General features: G+C 34.1%; 1 protein-coding gene across 2 annotated transcripts in view; it reads left to right on the top strand.

Annotated features, from left to right (window-relative positions):
• The window catches only part of LOC106876726 (casein kinase I), a 192822-nt gene that overhangs the window by 46532 nt on the left and 125254 nt on the right, over positions 1–21036 (top strand). For both annotated transcript variants that reach the window (XM_014925406.2, XM_014925413.2), the window contains exon 2: positions 19441–19481. In XM_014925406.2, the coding sequence (XP_014780892.1) occupies positions 19441–19481 (41 nt within the window). The remainder of the gene's footprint in view (positions 1–19440; positions 19482–21036) is intronic.

The following is a 21036-nucleotide window of genomic DNA, read 5'->3' on the forward strand; positions in this document are numbered from 1 at the left end:
CACACACACACACACTATGCCTGATCTTTTTTTTTGTGAGTAACACTTTAGCACTTGAAGCTATTTAATTTATTCCAATTTATAAAACTTTTATTTTCTAAATCGTTTGACACAAGCTTGAGTTCTGTTTATTCTTTGTATTTGTCTCAATGCTTAATGAATTAGTTTTCTAAATTATTCAATAGAGTTTCTACTCTCTTGCTGTAACAGCATCTCTCATTAGTTGTTCTGCTTATCTTTTGTAATCTGAAAGTTCATTCTAAATGCTTAACTGATCTTATCTTACGTGTAATAAAATGCAGTGTGTTTCACATCAGTTATGCTGGACAACAAATGGAGTGTGAGTGACGGTTATAGTGCAGGTGTAATGAGATGTTTTGCTCTTGAGTCATCAGTATTTTAATCAAAATGAACTTAAATTTTTGTCAGATTATTGCAAGTTTATTTTATTAATTTCACACACACACATACATTTATAAATATATATGAAATTGATTATTAAACTCCTTTGTTTTAAAGTACTATCACTGTTGTAAAATTTATAAATTCATGTATATGTCTATAGGCACTAGTGTGGCTGTGTGGTAAGAAGCTTGCTTCCCAACCACATGGTTCCAGGTTCAAACCCACTGCGTGACACCTTGGGCAAGTGTCTTCTATTATAGCCTTGGGCTAACCAAAACCTTGTGAGTGGATTTTGTAGATGGGAACTGAAAGAAGCCTGTTATATATATATATATATATATCTTTCTGTCTGACGCCCCACCATTGCTTGACAACCAATGTTGGTGTATTTAAGTCCCCAAAACTTAACGATTTGACAAAAGAGACTGATAGAATAAGTACTAGACTTACAAAGAATAATTCCTGGGCCGATTTCTGTGACTCTAGGCAGTGCTCCAGCATGGCTGCAGTCAAATGACTGAAACAAGTAAAAGAATGAAAGAATATATATATTCTTTCAATTTTTTTTTATTCTAGTCCATTTTTCTATGCTTGCCTTTCTGAAACTAATGCTTCTTCCTTTTTCCAAGTAAAGTTTAATACATTCTCACACACACGTATTTGTATGCACATGGATAAATTTATATATAAATATGTGTGTCTATATATGCTTGTGGTCAGAAGTTTGTTTCCCTACCACATGGTTGTGAGTTCAGTTCCACTGCGTAACACCTTATGTATGTGTAGTCTACTATAGTCCCTTGGCTACCAAAACCTTGTGAGTGGATTTGGTGGACAGAAAGTGAAAGAAGCCTGTTGTATGTATGTATGTGTGTGTATTTCTGTATTTGTCCACTTGACAACCAGTTTGGTTTGTTTATATCCCTATAACTAAGTGGTTCAGCAAAAAGAAACTGCTAGAATAGGTGCCAGGCTGAAAGAATAAGTGGGGTCTTCAAGGCTATGTCCCAGCATGGCCACAGTCTCGTGATTGAAGCAAGTAAAAACCCAGGAAGACATGGAGTGAAGCGATGAAGTGATGACAAATGATTGTAACCTTTGACAATTTGCTGTGCTTGAGTTGACTTGTCAAATCAAGTGAAATCATAGTTGTAGCCAGTGCTAGTGACATATAACAGCACCCATGCCAGTGACCTGTAAAAGTGCCCATGCTAGTGATGTGTAAAAGCACCCACTATACTCTTGGAGTAGTTGGCATTTGGAAGGGCATCCAGTCATGGAAATCAAGCCAAAGTCAGACTGGATCCTGGTGCAGCTCTTTGCTGGCATGGGTTGGATTGTTTGACTGAGGACTGGCAAGCCAGAAGGCGGCACCAGGATCCAATCTGATTTGACAAGGTGCCATTCCTAACGCCAACCACTGTAGTGGATGCTTTTGTATGTCACCGACACGGAAGCCAGTCAGGCGGCACTGGCATCAGCCACGACTATGATTTCACTCAGTTCAACAGGTCTTCACAAGCATAGCATATTGCCTGACAACTGAAGAATGCTTTTAAATGGGCCAGCTATGCGATACTGGCATTGACCATGATCTCACTTGGCTTGATCTCACTTGGCTTGCTGAGTCTTCTCAAGCACAGCATACATATCTCCAAAGGTCTTGGTCACTTGTCATGGCCTCTGTGAGGCCCAACATTCAGAAGTCATACTTCACTACCTCATTCCATGTCTTCCTGGTTCTACCTCTTCCACAGGTTCCTGCCACTATTAGGGTGTGACACTTCTTCACATAGCTGTCCTTATCCATATGCAACACATGACCATACCAGTGCAGTTGTCTCTCTTGCATGCCACATCTAATGCTTCTTATGTCCAACTTTTCTCTTAGGGCACTTACACTCTGTCATGTATGCCCACTGACATTACACATCCAGCAGAGCATACTAGCTTCATTTCTTTCAAGCTTATGCATGTCCTCAGCAATCACTGCTCATGTTTCACTGCCATGTAGCATGGCTGTTCAAACACATGCATCATACAGTCTACCTTTCTTTTTGCGCAAGAGGTCCTTTGTTACCAGTAGTAGTAGGAGCTCTCTGAACTTCGTTCAGGCTATTCTTATTCTAGCAGCTATGCTCTCAGAGCATCCATCCCTACTACTGACTTGGTCACCTAGGTAATGGAAGCTGTCAATTACTTCTAGTTTTTCTCTCTGGCATGTGATGAAATCTGTTTTCTGTACATCTTTGGTGTTTATTGCACCTGTGTATCTGCCACACACAAACTATCTTCCCAATTAACCTTCCTTTGATATTGCTGTACCTCTTATCTGTCCATACCTTACACTGGGTACATCTTATGGAGTTTCTACCTATGCCTTTTCTACATATTAAACTGGGCCATCTCCCTGATAAGATTTGTAATTTGTCTGTCTTCCTACTTACTAACACTTTAGCCTTCCTAGTTACTAAGACTATGGGGATGATAATATTTTTAACTGAGACATTACTACTATATCTGTTCAAGTGCTTCAATTCTGTGTATGCACATATATTTACTCAATTGCTGACATCAGTGGTTTCTCCCATTGTTTTGACGCACCATTTTCTATCATTAATAGAACTGTCAGCATTTATGCTGACATGTTTATGCTAGTATATATATAATGTCTATGTTTATGGAGATGTTTCCCTTAAGGGTGTGTGTTTGTATGTACCATTTTTAGAGCACTGAGCAGTCTTTGGTCTCAATGGTAAAGTGGTTGTGGAACATGTTGAGAAATGTGGGTCAAGAGGACACTTTAGTCTTGTCTCATCAAGGACATAGCAACCTTTATTAAAATAGATAAAATGCATCTAGTACACTCTGGAAAGTGGTTGATGACATGAAGGGTATTCAACTATAGAAAGCAAGCCCAAAATGAAATATATGAGCATCAGCTTCAAAATATTCAGAGGTTTCCCTTGAAGTAGCTTCTATTACCTAGGTGTAGAGAATGTGTGGAAGGTTGATAAGAAAGATATTCTCTAGTGGGTGTGTAATGTGAGTGTACATGAACAACAGACCACAAATGAGCTGAGAGCAAATTCGAATATAAGAGGAATCAGATATAATGCACAAAAGAGGTGACTGCACCAGTACTGGGCCAATCAAATAGAAGGAACATGGAATTGCATGTATATCTATATATCTGGCTATGCTCCCATATCTGGATTGAAGCATAGATGTAAGCGTTTTGGATATGTTAGTGCTAGTATATAAATGTATCTCCCTTTTCCTCCTCTCTCTCCATATGTGCGTGCACAATATTTGTTAATGTGTATTTTTGTTTTTGTGTGAGAGGGTGTATGCATGCACAATAGACCAGTAGGTACTCTTTTGTTCTAACAGTTAAGTGGTCAGTGAATGTGTTGTGTGGGCTTGAGAGGACCATTTAGTCTTGTCTCATCAAGGAAATGTCAGCCTCTATTGTTGGTGACACAAAATGCATCAGTTCACTCTGGAAAATGATTGGTGATAGGAAAGGCATTCAGTACAATATTTTTGGTTTAGGTTTTTAATAGAAGCCAAGTCAAAATTGAAATGTGTGAGCACCAGCCTGTGAGGGCAGTAGCTACCGATAAGGACTTGAGCTATGATGATTCATCCAACTCATATCAGTGCTGGTGGTTTTTCCTGGCTGCTGCACCTCTTCATTATTAGATTGTTATGTTTAGTTTAGAACAATAACATTTCTAAATCTATAAGTCCATTAATGCTTTGAGACTTTCTCAGTCCTATCACCAAATGAAGTGATAGAGATTACACCATGCCACCACTGTGTATTTTCCATTGCTTAGCTAGGCTTTGCTCTATCAATGGAATTAGTGATTTTGATTTAGGTTTTTCTTTGTGTACCCAGCTGTCTTGTTTCTATAGTAGATGCTAGTATTGTGTAGAATTGTCTTTATGAAGGTCTGTTTGGCTTTCATTTTCATTGTCATTAATGTTCTTGTTCCTGTCATCATTGCTTTCAGCTTGAATCACCAATTCAAATAACTTCTTGAAGGAAATTTTGTCTTTCATAATATTTGTCTGTCTATTGTCAATTTAAAAATGGATATTAGAAAAAAAAAATGGTCCACTCTCCTAGTCTAGCAAAGAAATCCATAAGCCTCATGCTCTCTTCATTACTTCTGCTATTACTTCCATCCCTACTTCTGTATCTTGATTTATCTCTTTGAGGCTGTTAAATTTTCTGCTGCAATTAGGACATCTCATCTGTGTCTGCAGTTGTTTATACTCAGACTGTAAAAAAAAACAAAAGAAAAAAACAAAAAAAAGCCACCATATCTCAAAATAAAATGTGATTACTTACAGTTGTAGCGTTCACAAATAAGATTAACTGTGTTGATTTTTTTTTTTTTTTGGGATGCATGAAGTGCTACTTTGAGTCTCCTTAGTAACAGCCTTCTCCACCACATGGAGAGGTATGACTGTGTTTTGAGTGACAGTGATGGTGGCTTGTCTGTTAAATTGGGCATCCCGAAGAAACAAATGTACAAAGAACATCTTGTTCTCATGTAAAAACATCATAAATTGCATAAATAGCTATGATGTGTAAATTTAGTTAAAAATCAAGAAAAATGGATGACATTCTATAAAAGAAAAAAGAATTTCCTAAATACACTAATGGAGAGGATATTGTAGAGCTGAGGGTCTGAAATTATGGCAAAATAACTTTGAGAGAATTTCAAATCAAAGCATTTTAGCTGGGAGTAAAATGTAGATTTATATATTTATGAATGCAGTAATATGTTTTCAGTATAATTAAAGAATTGATTTAGTTTTTAATGTTATTGAGTTAAGCTATTTTTAGATTCCCAGATGAGAGTATGCCAATATCAATAAGCTATTAATATGTTTGAAGCTTTTATTCCTCATTTGTTTGATTTGGTTGAATAAATTTTGATAATTAGTTTTAGGCTAGAAAATGGAGGTAGAAATAATGATTACTTTAAAAAAAAAAAATTCAATATATTTGGATAGAGCAGCTTAGATGTTTTTTAAATAAATTATTAGATAATAAAAAAAATTGTTGCAGATAAACGTCTAATACCTCAGGCTTTGCAAGATGTTAAGGGTTGGATATTCATGTCATTCCTGTAATAAATTACACCTTGGGAATGATGATACATTAAATTTTTATAGGGATTCAGCAATAATATTTGAAATTATAATTATTAATGTAAATCTATGTCTATTATTTGAACTTATTTATTTTTCCAATTTTAATAATGTAATTTTTTAACAACAGAATTTTTGGATATTCCCCTTATAGGCAGCACCAATAATCTTAAAATGTTGATTGCGGATATTAGTGTTCTTTAATATTCTTTAGTAATTCATGTTGATTGATCGATTGGTGGTGATTGATTTATTGGTGGAAATTGTCATAGGACAGGAATTTTTCCTTTATTGTCTTCCTTTTAACTTTAATGACAAAATTTCTGACATGTATGAAAACATTTTTATTGGTTGATAATCATTCTTCAGACTAACTTAAAAATAGATACTCATGCCTTATATATTTGAAGAAGATTCTCTATAATTTTCGCTATTCTAGAATTAGCATCATTATTAAAGGTCATTGTATTTTTTCTGAATTTATTTGTGGTTGTAAAATTTAGATTATGGAAAAAAAGTTACTAAACAGCTCAAGGTTCCATGTTGTTATCAAAATGCATTTTTCTTGTGTAAAAAGAATAATTTTACCTGTAAATAAATACATTAAAAACTTGAATTTAGAAATGAAAAAATTCTTGTATTGTTTATTTTATAAAAGAAAATAAATTAGATATAAATTAATATTTATAATTTAATGTCCTAATTTATTCCTTATAAATGATTATTTCTTCTCATGTTTCGATGGACTGACTAGAGCATGAAATTTAAGCATGTTCTTGTAGATGTTATACAGCTGGTTCACTTAATAGCACCAATTTTGATAATTATTCCAAGGTTTTCACAAGTTTATAAATAGCAGGTGTGGCTGTGTAGTTAAGAAGATTGCTTCTGAACCATGTGGTTTTCACTTCAGTCCATCTGTGCAGCACTGTGAGCAAGTGTCTTCTATTATAATCCAGGGCTGACCAAAGCCTTACAATGTATCTGGTAGACAAAAACTGAAAGAAGCTTGTTATATATAATGTGGATGTGTGTGTGCATGTTTGCATGTATTCTTGCCTAGACATTCCATGATAGTTGTAAATGACTCTCATCATCATACAAGTGAGTTTGTTTCCAGTCTTCCGTGAGAAACATGTCAGACTATGAGAAAATATTACCTTGTTTGGGAACAGGTGTAGGTTTGCAACAGGAAGAGATGGCCATTGAAATTCTCCCTCAATAGATTCTGTCCAATCTATGCAAGCATGGAAAAGTGGACGTTAAATAATGTTAACTTTAATTAAATGTTTTAGTCTTAAAAAATTCCAAATAACTTTTTTCCTTTATGGCATGCTCTAAGACAGTGGTTCTCAAACTGGGGTCCATAGTCCCCTAGGGGACCACAAACCAATTTTAGGGGTATCACAAAGGGGCACTGAAGTATTGTGAAAATCATTGACTTGAGATAGTTAAGTTAAAAATTTTCAAAACTTTCATGTTTTTACATGCTATCATCCTTTTTTTTTGTTGTTGATTTGAAAATCCCATGCCACTCCTACATGCTCATTTGCTAGCCATACTTGTAGAACAACGAGTGTGATTGGCCGATGGAAAATGTGCAGGTATAATGGTTGATCATGCATGAATGCTCACCTGTGTATGTTCCCGCATGACCTTGCCTTTTGTCAGACATCTATTTTCCTCTTGCATGGTAGCTGGGCTTTATAAGGCATGTTGTTTTTCATGGCAATGTATTCTGACAGAACTATCTTCTCAACAATTATCAATTCATGGAGGTTTATCTATGGACAAAACAATGCTCACATATACTTTGATTTTCTTTCACAATTAATAGTGATAGGTAACCTTTATTGCTAATTAGTGCACCCAAAAGTTGGCTACAATAAGCCATATATGCACACCCATAGTTTAACATAAATGTGGAATAAATATACACTGATATTGTTAAATCATATTGGTTTACTGAATTTTATTTTTTTTTTACAATGCCTTCAAAGAAGAAAATGGGATATGACAAATCTTATTTGCAATTTAGTTTTACTGTGATAAAGTTTGGCAGAGAAGAGAAACCACAGTGTGTTTTGTGCTCTGAGGCTTTGGCATCTACTTCTCTAAAGTCTAGCACGTCAAAATGAAGCATCCCAGTTCAATAAATAGAGATGTTGACTTTTCCAGACATGAAGACGACAGATTGACAAAATCCAGACTTGAAGACGACAGATTGACAAAATCCAGACTTGATTACACAGGAATGCTTTTGTTGGACATTATAACTGGTTTGAAAGCATCGTACAAGGTTTCAAGGAAAATAGCTGTTGCCCAAAAGCTCCACAATATCTGAAGAGTTGATATTGCCTTGCTGCAAAGAAATCATATTGACTGTGCTGGGAAGTTCTGAAATTCAGAAGCTGAAGCATCTCTCTCTCTCTCTCAAATGATACTGTTAGGCAAATAACTGAGCTGTCTGATAACATTCTGTTGTAGGTGGTCTCGAAGATTCACAGTTCACTTTTTAACTTTTCATGGCCCAGCTTGATGAAATGATGGATGTTGCCCACTTAGCCCAACTTTATGTTTATGTACGTTATGGAAGATGAATTCTTGTTTTGCGAAACCCTCAGCACCAAAACAACTACAAGGGAAATTTTTAACAAAGTGGACAAATTTTTTGAGGCACATGATATCAACTGGAAGCATGCCATTGGCGTGTGCATCAACAAAGCTCTTGCGATTCTTGATTGCTGTTCAGGTTTTCAGACTTTGGTGAAAGAAAAGTCCCCAGGTGCTATTGGTATATGCTGTACAATTCGACAAGCACTAATGGTGAAAACCATGCCTGTTGAGTTATCAAAGCAAATGCACTCAGCTCCTGTCTATTTGCTGAGTTGTGCAAAGAAAATTATTCTGAATTCGAAACACTGTTGCACTCAAAAGTGAGATGGCTTTTGAGAGGAAAAACAATAAAGAGGGTCTTCCTTCTATGAAAAGAAGTCCATGATTATTTACAAGCTGCCAAGCCAGATTTGCACGCCAAATCCTCTGACGTTCGTTTTCTGATCTTCTTGGCAGTTTTTGTAGATATATTCGAGTCAGTGACTGCCGTCAATCTTTCACTGCAAGGGAAAGATATAACCATGTTTTATTCTCATGAAAAACTAACTGCTTTCAAAATGAAGCTTGAACTTTGGTACCAAAGGTTGAATAGAAAAAAATTTGCATCATTTACTCTATTAAACATGTTTATTGATGAAAACAAGCTTCAAGTCGATGATGATATTGTTGAACTCATGAAATAACGTGTGTCAATACTTGGCAGAGAAATATCTTTTTATTTTCCTGATTTTCATGACTTTGACAAACATTGCTGCTTTATCAGGAACTCCTTTGTACTCTCTGTTAGTGATCTGCCAACAGAAGACAATTTAATACAAGAGCAGTTTATTGATTTGGTCAGTGATGGAGGTGCAAATTTTTTTTCCCATGAAATGTGCTGTTCTTTTAGATTGAAATGGCAGTCATATTCTGATGGCTCTTAAAGTACTGATGCCATTTCCAACCACCTATGAGAGTGAGACCATGTTTTCCACTCCCCTTGCCACAAAATCGACTGACTGTCACACCAGAAATGTGGGTTGCCTCTCCAAAACAGAGGCAAACATAGAAGAGTCGGTTGCTGCAAAGCAGGTATATCCATCACACTGAACTTTGCTGTAAATAAAATGACAGACGGTCTGCTTTTGTGAGTAAATAATTTCTTATATAATTCATTTATGTCATGTTATGTATCAGGGATTCAGGAAAAGGGATGGGAGACCTTCAGGGGAGAAGAAGACGGTATTTCTACTAAAATTGTGGGTTTTCTGTGCATACTAATGGTCCAATTGGCAGAAATTTCTGTACATTTTGGGATGCTATTACAATTCTTCAGCTTAAAATAACCAAATTGATAGAAATGCACCTCTTGGATCATCAGTATAAGGAATGACCTGCCAATGGGGAGGAATAGCATCTCAAAACATGGTGAAAGGGGAAGGTGATGCCAAAAGCTCGAAAACCACTGTAATTTTTAGTGTGTAACCTATAGTTTCTTTCTGCCAATTGGGTATAAATGGATCTTAAGCAGTTGTTTATACAGGATGCTCAAGATATTTTGGACTGTTTCCATTTCTCATTTACTTTCTAACCAATTGATCAACTGGTTTCCCATGTTTTTATGTGTATGTATTGTACCCCAATGGAGTATTGCATGGATTAAGTTGTGGGTTTCGGGGTTGCGGGTTTATTGGCAGTGCGGTTCATATTCTGGAAAATACAGTACTTGAAAGTATGTCATTTTTTCCATGTTAATTATCCTGCATTTTATAGGAGACCGTGAATCATCGAAAAAAACTGAAAGGGGACTGGCATGTAAAATTTTTTGAAAAGTTTGAGAACTGCTGCTCTAAGAAATGAGTTTGAAACAGAAATAGTATTGTTTTCTGATTTCCACTTTCTATATGAAAGTGATTTTAAGAAAGTGATAAATTCAGAAAATCACATGAAAGCATTTAAAATATGGTTATTATTTAGGAATTTATTATTTCCATTTTTGTTAAACAATTCCACAATCTCTTTGTAAAGCTTGAAATTTTTATACTGCCACTTGTATGGTTTACTTTTTTTTTGTCTTGTTATAAATCAGATTTAGGAGTTTTGAGCAGTTGTTTTTATATCTGAATGTTCTTTGCTCTTTTAGCCAGGAATAGGATTGTCATACAGATTTTGTAAATTTAACTGAAACTTCTGAGAATGCTGGAATTGATAGTTGGAGCATACTTTGCATGTTCATTAAACAATAATATCACATGCACTCATTATGTATTAAAAATTCTGATGGCATCTTCAGTGTTTGTTTATTTAGATATCCTGATCTGTCACTAAACCACTTCAGAAATAGGAGATAAGAAATTATTTTGAATTGAAAATTGTAATTGGTATTTAGACATGGATAGAATGATAGTGAGGGTTCTTTCAATATAAATTCAACATATGTATTTATATAACACAGGTAAATGAGAGCTGATAAAGAAAGAAATGTATATAAATGTTTAGTATTATTATACTAATTTTGAGCAGAATGTCTCATTATATAATGTTTTAGTTGAAGTTTGTATATGCTCTGAAGATTTGGAATTTGATTGAGAGACTTCAGTGTGGCATGGTTAGGTAATTAGTGGTTTCTGGAAGAATATCTGGGGTAATTAATCACATGTTAGCTTGAAAATATAAAGTCAAGAATGACTTCTGATTGAGCTTAATTCATATTTGTGATGAAACTGAAGCAAAAATTAGTATTTTACTTCATATTGAGAACTGTTTAGTTTTTCAGTCCTTCTAGGCAAGCAACACTGAAGTTAGCAATATAGCTTACTTTCTGAGTTCAAATACTGCTGAAGCCAACTTCACATCCTAGGTTGATTTTTATCACTTGTACCCATCCCAAATTTATAGTCCTTGTAACTTTATTAGAAATCAATAGTTCAATCCTACAAGAAATATATATATATATATATATATATATATATATATATATATATATATATATTTATAAACTTTTGTCTGTGTGGTTAAAAAGTTTACTCTGTAAACCATGTGGTTCTGGGTTTGATCCCTTGACAAGTGTCTTCTATCTTAATTTTGGATTGAATCAAGTTTTGAATGTTGAAAATTGGTAGAAATACTTGCAAAATATTGGGTTTGGTGTAATAGTTGACTAAAACCAATCGATGGTATCTCTAAACTTGGCTGTTGTTCACTGATTGAAACCAGTAAAAGAATAAAAGAAAATATATTTCTGGCATAAAGATGGATTTTGGTAAACATTTTAACATGAATTTTGGAGATAGGTTGAAGGACATTAATAGATATGGGATGCTAGATTTTATCATGTAATCTGTTGTTATCAGATTTATAGACTTTTGTTGTAAGTGCACTATTAATTGTATTGATAATACTCATAATTAAGTAGGAAATTATATAATTTTGTGTAATGACTGAGATTCTAGATAATCTGAAGAATTTTTTATTTTGTTAAACAAACAAAAAATAAAAAATAATCTAAGAAAATTAACCTCATTTGAAATGATTTTCAGTTTAATATTTTAGCAGTCATTTTAAAAAAACCATTGTATTGTTGGCATAGAAGGGGCAGCACCTGTGACATCTGCTGGCTTTCCCAGACTGTTGAGATTGATGGGGTTGAGATACCTGTAAGTAAAACAGGCAGGGACAGTTAGCATGTCAATCATTTGTTATACTGTGTTGACAAGTGAGTAATTGTTTTGGATGTGGTCGATGCAGCAGCACTGCCCAAATATGTGAGTAGTACTTAATGAGTTGCACTTGAACATTGTAGAGGGTCAGTATCTAGTAAAAAACTGAAATAGAAACATTTAAATGAATTGACTCCAGTCTTGATGTATTTATTAATTGTACTAATTTTATATCAACTTATTTTGGAATTTGAATTCAGAACACTGAACTACTATAAGGCCTTTGGTTTGGTGGTCTACCTGTTATCCACTGAACTTACAATCTAAGAAAATATTCTTGTTGCAATTATGTTGATAAAATCTTTAAATAAACTGACTTGAATTTCAAATAATATTACCATTATTATATATCTTTTGGTGACTACTTTAAAAACTTTACATTAGAAAACATGTATTAGCTGTTACGATTACATCACTGAGATTAAATGATTTTTGTATCTTAAATTGTGAGTACATAGTTGCCTAACATGATGACATAAATGTTAAAAAATCAAGGGGCAAAAATAGAAATTTAGCTCTGTCAAAATTGATATTTTATCTGATACCTTCATCTCAGTGTTCATACATATTAATTATAAGCCTTGCAAATTAAGGCTTTATGTCTTTCCTGAACAATTCTCTTATAATTTGGGTTGATGTGCTATTGGGAGCTGCTGCTTTTACAGACAAATACACCTGCACATGCATGTGTATGCACATATTAATAATATGTATGTAGTTGAAATTAAAAACGATCATTGATAATTTGTTAAATTTGGTTGTTATTGATTTTGTAAATTATTGGTGTATTTTAGGTAAGATAAATGATAACTAGTTAACTTGTTTATTAATGAATTAATATATTCTTAATTGAAGATGAGATAATTTTCATAAAGAAGCCAGTTAACTAAGTGGTTACCTGTTAGATCAGAGGTTGTCAAACTTTTTGAGCTCCCCCCTCCTCATGGCCACATAATACCCTCAGTGTCCCCACCCCTATTTTTATGTATAAATAAATATTTTATATTTTACTAATTTATATATACTATGAATCATTTGATATTTAATATATTATATAATTTGTATACAATACTATAATAATATAATAAATTCATAGCGTCCCCCAATTCACTGCCTCCCTCCCAGTGCCTCCTTTTTCTCCCCCCCCCCCTAAGCACCAGCACCCACCTGGACTGTGTCAATGCCCACCGGGGGTGGGTGGGGGCAGTAGCGTCCACTTTGAGAACCTATGTATTCAATGGAATAAACTGTGACACTGACTTTGGTTTGTCCAAGAGAAGAAAAAATGTGATTAACAGTTTACAGTTTAGAAAAAAAGTGAATGCTGACATAAAGTTGTGATTAATTTTAAACTCAAAGTCTTAATTTGGAGATGTGGCAAGGGATATGATTTTTAAAAAAAATTCATATTATTATTATTAAGGATAATGTGTATGGGATACAAAAGATAGCTAAACCTTCTTAAGGAACACCTCTGTAAGCTATTGGTCGAATGTGCATATGGAAGATAGAGAAGATCATGTTTGGGAGAATTATTTATAAAAATTCAATGAATGTTTGAAAAGAAAAAAATCAGCTTGAAAGCAAGTATGGAGGTGATTGAGTAATGTTTCATATCAGATGGACAATAAGTGAGGAGCTGTTTAGAAGTTGCAGGTGAATAACAGAGCAAGTAATAGGGAAAAGAGTATCTGAAATAAAATGGCTGTGCATGTCCTCAATGACATAGAAAATAATTGCAAATGTCATTAGCAGAAGTTGAACAATGGTCTAGGGTGTGATCAGATGTGCCAGCTGCATGAAAATAGTAGGTAGTGTGTCAAGCAATTAAGGCTATAAAGATGGGAAAAGCTTGTGGATCTTCAGAGAGAGACTTGTTGCTATGATGCTAAAAACACCTGGCTAGTTTACTGTTACAATTGTTTTGTCAGATTATTCATAAGGTTATATGATTAACAAGTTCTTTTGCAATCATATGGTTGCAGGGTTCTATCTTACTGCATGATACTTTTAATAACATAACTTTGCATCATCTCAAACCTTGTTGATGAAATTTGTTTGATGTAGATGGTAGAAGCTTGTCAGATGGAGTGTCTGTTTTTGATTGAAAAACTTAATTAATTCTGGGTTTAACACACTACCTGGTCCTTGGGTCTGCTTAGCCGAATCCTCTCTGCTCACATTGGAATCATGCCTGTATTTTGAAGATAACTTACAAGATAGGGTTTCTTCTTTCCTTTCTCCCACTAACCTTAGGAACTCTGTAAAAAGCAATGGAAGCCTCTCTTCTGACTTAAAAAAATTATCTGTGAAGTAACTTTACAGAGAGAAAAATAGATATGGTAAAAGCAAGGAAATGATAGAAGTCCAACTATGAATTGGGTTGAAAATGTCCTTGAGTTAGCTAATGTAATTTGGCAACAAACAAATTAACCTCTCTCTTCAGTTTAGCAAAGGCTGTTATGAATCCACGCCGTAGTATGTTGGCCAAAGTCAAGCAGGAGTGATAGGATCATGATTAGCTGTCAGTTTAGTGAAGAATCAAATTATGTTGCTGAGTCTTTCCTCATTGTTTTTAGTTCCAGCTCAAAGGAAGTCATGTACAACTGAATATTTATAAAGCCTTCTGTATGCTGATCCACAGGACTTAGTAGGTTTTAGTTAACAGTCTGTAAGTAAGTTACAGTGATGATGGAAATGAATAACAAGGAAAGTAACCTTGTTTGGTGTACAGAAATGCTCAGTTGTTTATAATTCAATTCTGATATATTGAGAGAATACTGTATTAGAATAGTCAATAGCATGAACTACTATTAGCTGAAACTTTAAACTACTTTTATGGCTTCTGGAATTAAATAAAATCTACTTCCATGGTAACACACTCTGAGTTGATATTTTTCATGGTATATTAGAGTGCGGTTGTGATATGGGGACTAAATGCTATCACTATTACAAACAAAGGGCTTTTTCTCTTAGAAAGCTTAGCTGCCACTTGCAAGTGAATATGACCTGCTATCTTGTACCATGGTTTTGCTAATTGTTTTAGGTGTGTATGTGGTCACAAGCAAAGATGGACAGCCTCTTTGCCTCTCACCGTTGATCCAACAGAACATTGAAGATGTGCTAGCTGTACAGTGTGAGGGTTGCACTAGCAGTCATTTCAGTATCTTGGAGAAATGTGAAATGATTTGTCTTGCTGAAGGACAAAATGCACTGCCTGGTCCAAGAATCACCCCCAGGTTTATGAACCCAACACACTAATTACTTGGACACATGCCTTCACCACTTATTCTCTTAGTATTTTTTCTTCATATATGGCTGGATGCTCTTCCTATTGCCAATTACTTTACAGAATGTAATTGGGTGCATTTTCCTGTGGTGCCAACACAAGAGGTTGAATAGTCCTTAGTGAGACAGGAGTCACTTTATAGTGCTTTTATGTCATCAGCACTTGAAGTTGTCACACCAATCACCTGTAGAGGGAGTGCAGCTGTGGAACTGTCACAAGAAGCGTGTACTTTATATACAGTAAATGTAGAAAGTGCTTCCAACTCTAAAGTGTTTAGAATGAAGAGGGAGTGAGAGGAGGATGATGACAGCAGAAAGGCCAGAAATGGGTGACTGAGAGGGTAGATGTAGAGAGAATACTCATTAACCTAAGACATATACATTTGCTTAGATGACTGAAAGAGTGGAATAGGAGAGAGAGAGAGAGAGATCAAAAGGACTAGAATGGGTGTGTAAGTGGAAAGAACAAGAGTATGATGGGAAAAAGGTAGGGTTATTTGAGGGAGGGAGTGGAGTCAAGTGGGGAGTGAGTGATTGGCAATAGCAGAGTTGAAAAAAAAATGCAAATCAATAGATAAATATGGAAAGTAAAATTGTAAGTTGCATAATATTGTGTGTACTCTGTCCAGCTGTTGCATCATTCATATCTCCTGCTTATGCAGTTCTCTTATTTTATTTGAACTGATTTGTGTAAGTTCTAAATATATAACACATGTGATAGTGAAATGATATATATGATCAGTAATAGGAAGATGCACATACACATTTGTCTAATCTATGCTAGCATGGAAAGCAGATTTAAAATTGAATGCGTGTGTGTGTTAGTGCAGATATGTCTCTTTGATTAAGAGTTTTCTATTGCACTTGGTCTGAAGTCTTCGAAAGTTCTGTACTTTCAAATAATTCTCTCGTGCAAAATCCCTTACTTGTAAAGAAATAAGTATTGGTAACAAGAAGAATAGGTAACTGGGAAACAAATGAAGACATTATATAAAATACTGATTTTCATAATATATTCATTTTTGTACAACATCCATTTAAAATTTTTTGTTAGTGTTTTATATTAATGCTTAATGTTAGAGATTTAAATTTGTTTTTAAATTTTAAAGGAATATCATTTACAACCATATCTGTCTATATAGAAAACTATATTTCTTTAGATATTAGCTGCTTTTTTAAAAAATCTCTTTTTGATATAAAGGTTAATGTTTTTTAAGTGTGTGTGGCATTAGGACATCCAGCTGTAGAAACTCTGCCAGATCAGATTGGAGCCTGGTGCAGCCATCTGGTTCACAAGTCCTCAGTCAAATTGTCCAACCCATGCCAGCATGGAAAGCGGACATTAAACAATGATGATGATGATATATATACATATTTATAGGGAGAATTCATAAAAAAAACAAAAGATGAAGACAGGTGGTGTAGACAATAAACAGATGTATTAGTTTAACCCTTGGGAAGTGAAAAAGTCTTTCACATTTCAAGCCTACACTCTTCCACAGAAAGAAACAGGGAGAGAAAATACAAAGAAGTTAGGAAAGTACAAAAAATTTCAAAGGTTCAAAAGCCTATATACATATATATATATATATATATATATATATATATATATATATATTTTATCCTTTAAGTTTGTTTACAGGAAATGTTTTTGAGTATGCACATAAAAACTCCTATATGAATGCATGAACAAAGACCCATCTGAAGTTCATGGATATTACAAATTGTATTGCAATCATCTCAGGAATGTGGACTATGGTCACAAAAACATGTGAATTGTGAAAACACACAGTGATACATTGAAATATAAATTCCATTCATGTTTTGTGTTAATATGTCTTGCTAAGAGATTTTATTAGCTTGCTTGGAAACAGGTGAGGGTTAATGACATCCAGTTGTAGAAAATGCATTGCAATAAATCTAGCCCATGTGAAGATGGAAAAGTGGATATTAAATCAGTGATGATGATACATGCATGCACATTTGTCTTCTCTTACTCTTGACCTACAACTTCTCAATGAAATTGTAGGAGTGCTATCATGACTATAGCATGTCTTGGGCAGTTTTTAGTCATAGTAGAGCTCATCCATCCCCAGGTTTGATTACAGCTGATTTCTCCTGGAAGAGAGAAAGACAGAGAAAAATAGATTAGGAGAAAATAAAAACTCAATTCCAATTCAAGGCTGGTATATTGTGTATTTGTGTAACTGCTTTGAGTGTGGTTTTGCATTACTTCGCTTTTCATACTGTTTTCTTGATGCACTTTGAATGTTGTATGTCATTTCATGTATTGTCTTAATATGTGTGTGGTATGCTGTTGTACGGCTTCAGGTCAGAGCTGACTGCACACAGATATTCAGCTGAATGATGAAAGCAACCTACAGATCTATTTTCTTAGTTATTGCCTGTCTCCCTTTAAATAAAGATCATACTGTTTGACCCAACATGCAGTGATTGATTCTAAGAAGTGTAATGTGATGACTGCATGAACAAATTTCAGTCCTTCCACTGTCAATCCATTTGTGAATATTTTCAGATTCTGGTACTGGCAGAGCATGGTTTTGGGACTAATCAGGTTACAGGTGTTGTAGCTAGCTGTTTCTCTGTCTTGGGGGTGGGGGAGCTGAGAGAGAGAGAGAGAGAGAAATAGTGTTTCTAGGATGTTGTTGTACTCCAGGGAGTTGTATACATGTTTGGGTTTTCAGAGGCCCTACATATGTTCAGGTTGTCTTTCAGTTTTGTGTTTTCATTTCATTGTGTAGGTGAATAGTAGATGTGGTCTGTGTACAAACCATTTATGATACATAGTACACTGTTTGTGTACTTTGTAGTTTATTGTAGTTTACTATGGAAAGGTTGGTGGTCCAAGTAGGACTGGCCTGGTCCATCATGTTTTTTGCACAGTTTATGCACTATTGTTGACCAAGTGTTGTACATGTGGCTGATCTAATTATGCTTACACATAGTTTTGTTTTCTTTGCTGTCTTCTTATGTGTGTTGTCTATGTTGTGAATGTGTTTGTAACTCATAGTATTTTTGTCTTCTGTGTGTGGTATGTTATATTGTGATAGGTGGTTGTATTTGATCATCTACCCTGTAGCTGGTATGTACTACTTCAAGTCTATTGTTTCTAGGTAATTTATATAGGATTGGCATAGTTGTGCAATGCTTTCTGAAGAACAGTGAGAGGATGTGTGTGTTTGCATGTGAGGCAGCTTGTATGTTTTGGGCAGGTATGGGAAGGTTGTGTAGCTATAAGTTATAAAAAAGTGAGAATTAACCCATTTGAGAAATTGCAAGATCTGAAAGAGTTGAAAGTTTTGTGGATGTTGATGGTAATTAACTCTTAACATCCTTTTGAAAGTTTTCAAAGTCAAAAACTTAAAAACGTGTGTTTATATAAATGTCAATAGTGTCTTTACTTGTTGTCGGATTATTGTGAAAATTGGCAGTATTACATAAAAAGGATTATCTTTTTTTAATTTAATGTAAATAGTTGTTTGTGCTAAAAATAATGTTGTGCATGTGAGATTGTTAATTAATTACACAACTAAAAACGGATACACTCAGACAAGATGAAAAGAAATATGTTAGTAATAAATTAGATGGACTTAGTAACAGACATAAACATAGAGCATCACAAAAGAGAGAATAGTTTGTTTTTTCCTGGCCTTTTTTTGTGGCTTTTCCATTATGAAATTTTCAGGTAAACTGAGTTATTTCCTTCAGAAATGACATATCCAGGTATGCTTGAAAGTTTCAATAAAAAAAAGGCTCTGAACAAGTCAGCACAAGTGGGTCAATTTTTATAGCAAATGTTACAGAATGTAAATAAATGAGGAAGGGATTTAAGTTTTCTTTCTTAATTAATGAATGCATAACTTCCTTTAAAACAAATACAAATAAGATTTGGGGAAGTTTTAGGTGGTGTAGAACTGACAGAAGCATGTAATGTCAATTAGATTTGTGTTGTACAGGGTATTTCTTAAGTATTTTGTTTATAACTAGACGGCTAGGAAAAACAGATGTTTTATATAACTACTTTCTATCTAAATATAATGTAAGTAAATGAAAGTATTCATGGTTTGTCTGTTAAAATTGATGCAAGAATAATCTTCAGTTCATGATTTCTTATCAGAATAGTGTAATACAATTTTTTTCTATTCACCCTGTTAAATAGTAAATTTTTTTGTAATCAATGTATTTTAAATAATTAATTTTTTGAAATATATGTTTTGTTCATTGCAATTTTGTTTTTTTCCAGGTAAAAATCTTTATAATAATGAACATGTTGCAATTAAGCTGGTAAGTGTTCATTTGTAGTTTATCTAATTTATTAATACAGTCAAAATTCCTTACAGCTCAATTCATTTAATTGTAATTATGCTATACAGCATAATGATGTTTCTACCTTCCCAAAATAATCACATTGTATGGAGCTTTACTATATATGGTGTGTGTGTGTGTTTAAGATTATTGTTTGCTTTGTTTTGAAACAGTAGCATTGTTTCTCAGTGAATTTCCAAAATTTGCACACAAATCCAAAATCAGTGCAGAATAATACATAAAGGGAAAAAATCTCAAGCCTGAGGTTTCCCTTGGTTAAGTTAGTGAAGAATATAGAATAAAAGCTGGCCAGATTGACAGTTATAATGGAGTTGTGAGCAAACTCTCTTATTTCTCTCTTTCTCTCTCTCTCTCTCTCTCTCTCTCTCTCTCTCTCTCTCTCTCTCTCTCTCTCTCTCTGATCATGCTATGTAGATGATACCTTGAAGGATGTTAAAATTCATTTAAAAATAGTTTTTGAAAATTCTGTATGTGGTTCCAAATAGTGTGGAAAGTAAAGTATAATTTATTGTTTTGCATTTTACACTCTGAATTGGGCTGTTGTCTGTCTGTTTCTTTCTTTTATGAACTTCATTAGCTTACAGCTGTTTCTGCTATAAGATACTGTGGACTCATAGTTGAGTGCCCGAAGAACACTTTATAGCTATATCAGAGCCTCAAATATGAAGTGCAATTTATTTGAGAAAGAATTACATTTAAGCCTATATGGAGAACAGCTATTCAGGAACTGAGTTCGGAGTCTTCTGTATCTTATATCAGTAACACCTGTAAGCTAATGAAGTTCATAAGTTAAGCATTTATTCCTTTGTCATCTCTCTTATTACTGCTCTATACTCAGCTAACACTTCGCTCTGAAACACACATATATTGAGTTGTACACCAGGTTATTAGTCTGGCAATGTCTAAGTGAAATGCATGCACACATACACACTGATAATAATGAGAATTGAATATTCAAATTTTTCATTCTCCTTATTATCAATATTGTACTTTAGAATCTAAATAGCCAAAAAACTAAACTGTAACAGGGTGGGAGCTAAAGAAAGTTTACCAAAAAAATGAACCGTATGTAGGAACCAGCCTTGGTATTTCACTAAAAGAAATTCAGTATCTGCCAGGATATTACATTCCTCCCCTTACACTATAATATATATATGTATGTATGTATGTATGTATGTGTGTGTATATACTGTGGGGGTCAAAAGTGTTTGCAAATTGTATATATTGATAAATTTATGCTTCAATATTTTCCAATATAATAACTATGTTACTCATTGTTCGATATGCAAATATATAAAGTAAATTCTTAGAGACGGAAACCAAATAATCATATTCTGGGGGGAAAATATGGATTTTTAAAAAATTTCAGGAAGAAATATGGGCCAAAAGAGTTTGCAAGACTCATTTATTCGAAATAAATAACATTTTTAAACATAATATAATTTGAAACATTGTGTCATTATGATAATAGTACCATATATTGATAACATATTACAAGAAAACAACAGTTATT

Source organism: Octopus bimaculoides, chromosome 2, assembly GCF_001194135.2.
Source record: "Octopus bimaculoides isolate UCB-OBI-ISO-001 chromosome 2, ASM119413v2, whole genome shotgun sequence".
In the NCBI taxonomy this organism is placed as follows: Eukaryota; Metazoa; Mollusca; class Cephalopoda; order Octopoda; family Octopodidae; genus Octopus; species Octopus bimaculoides.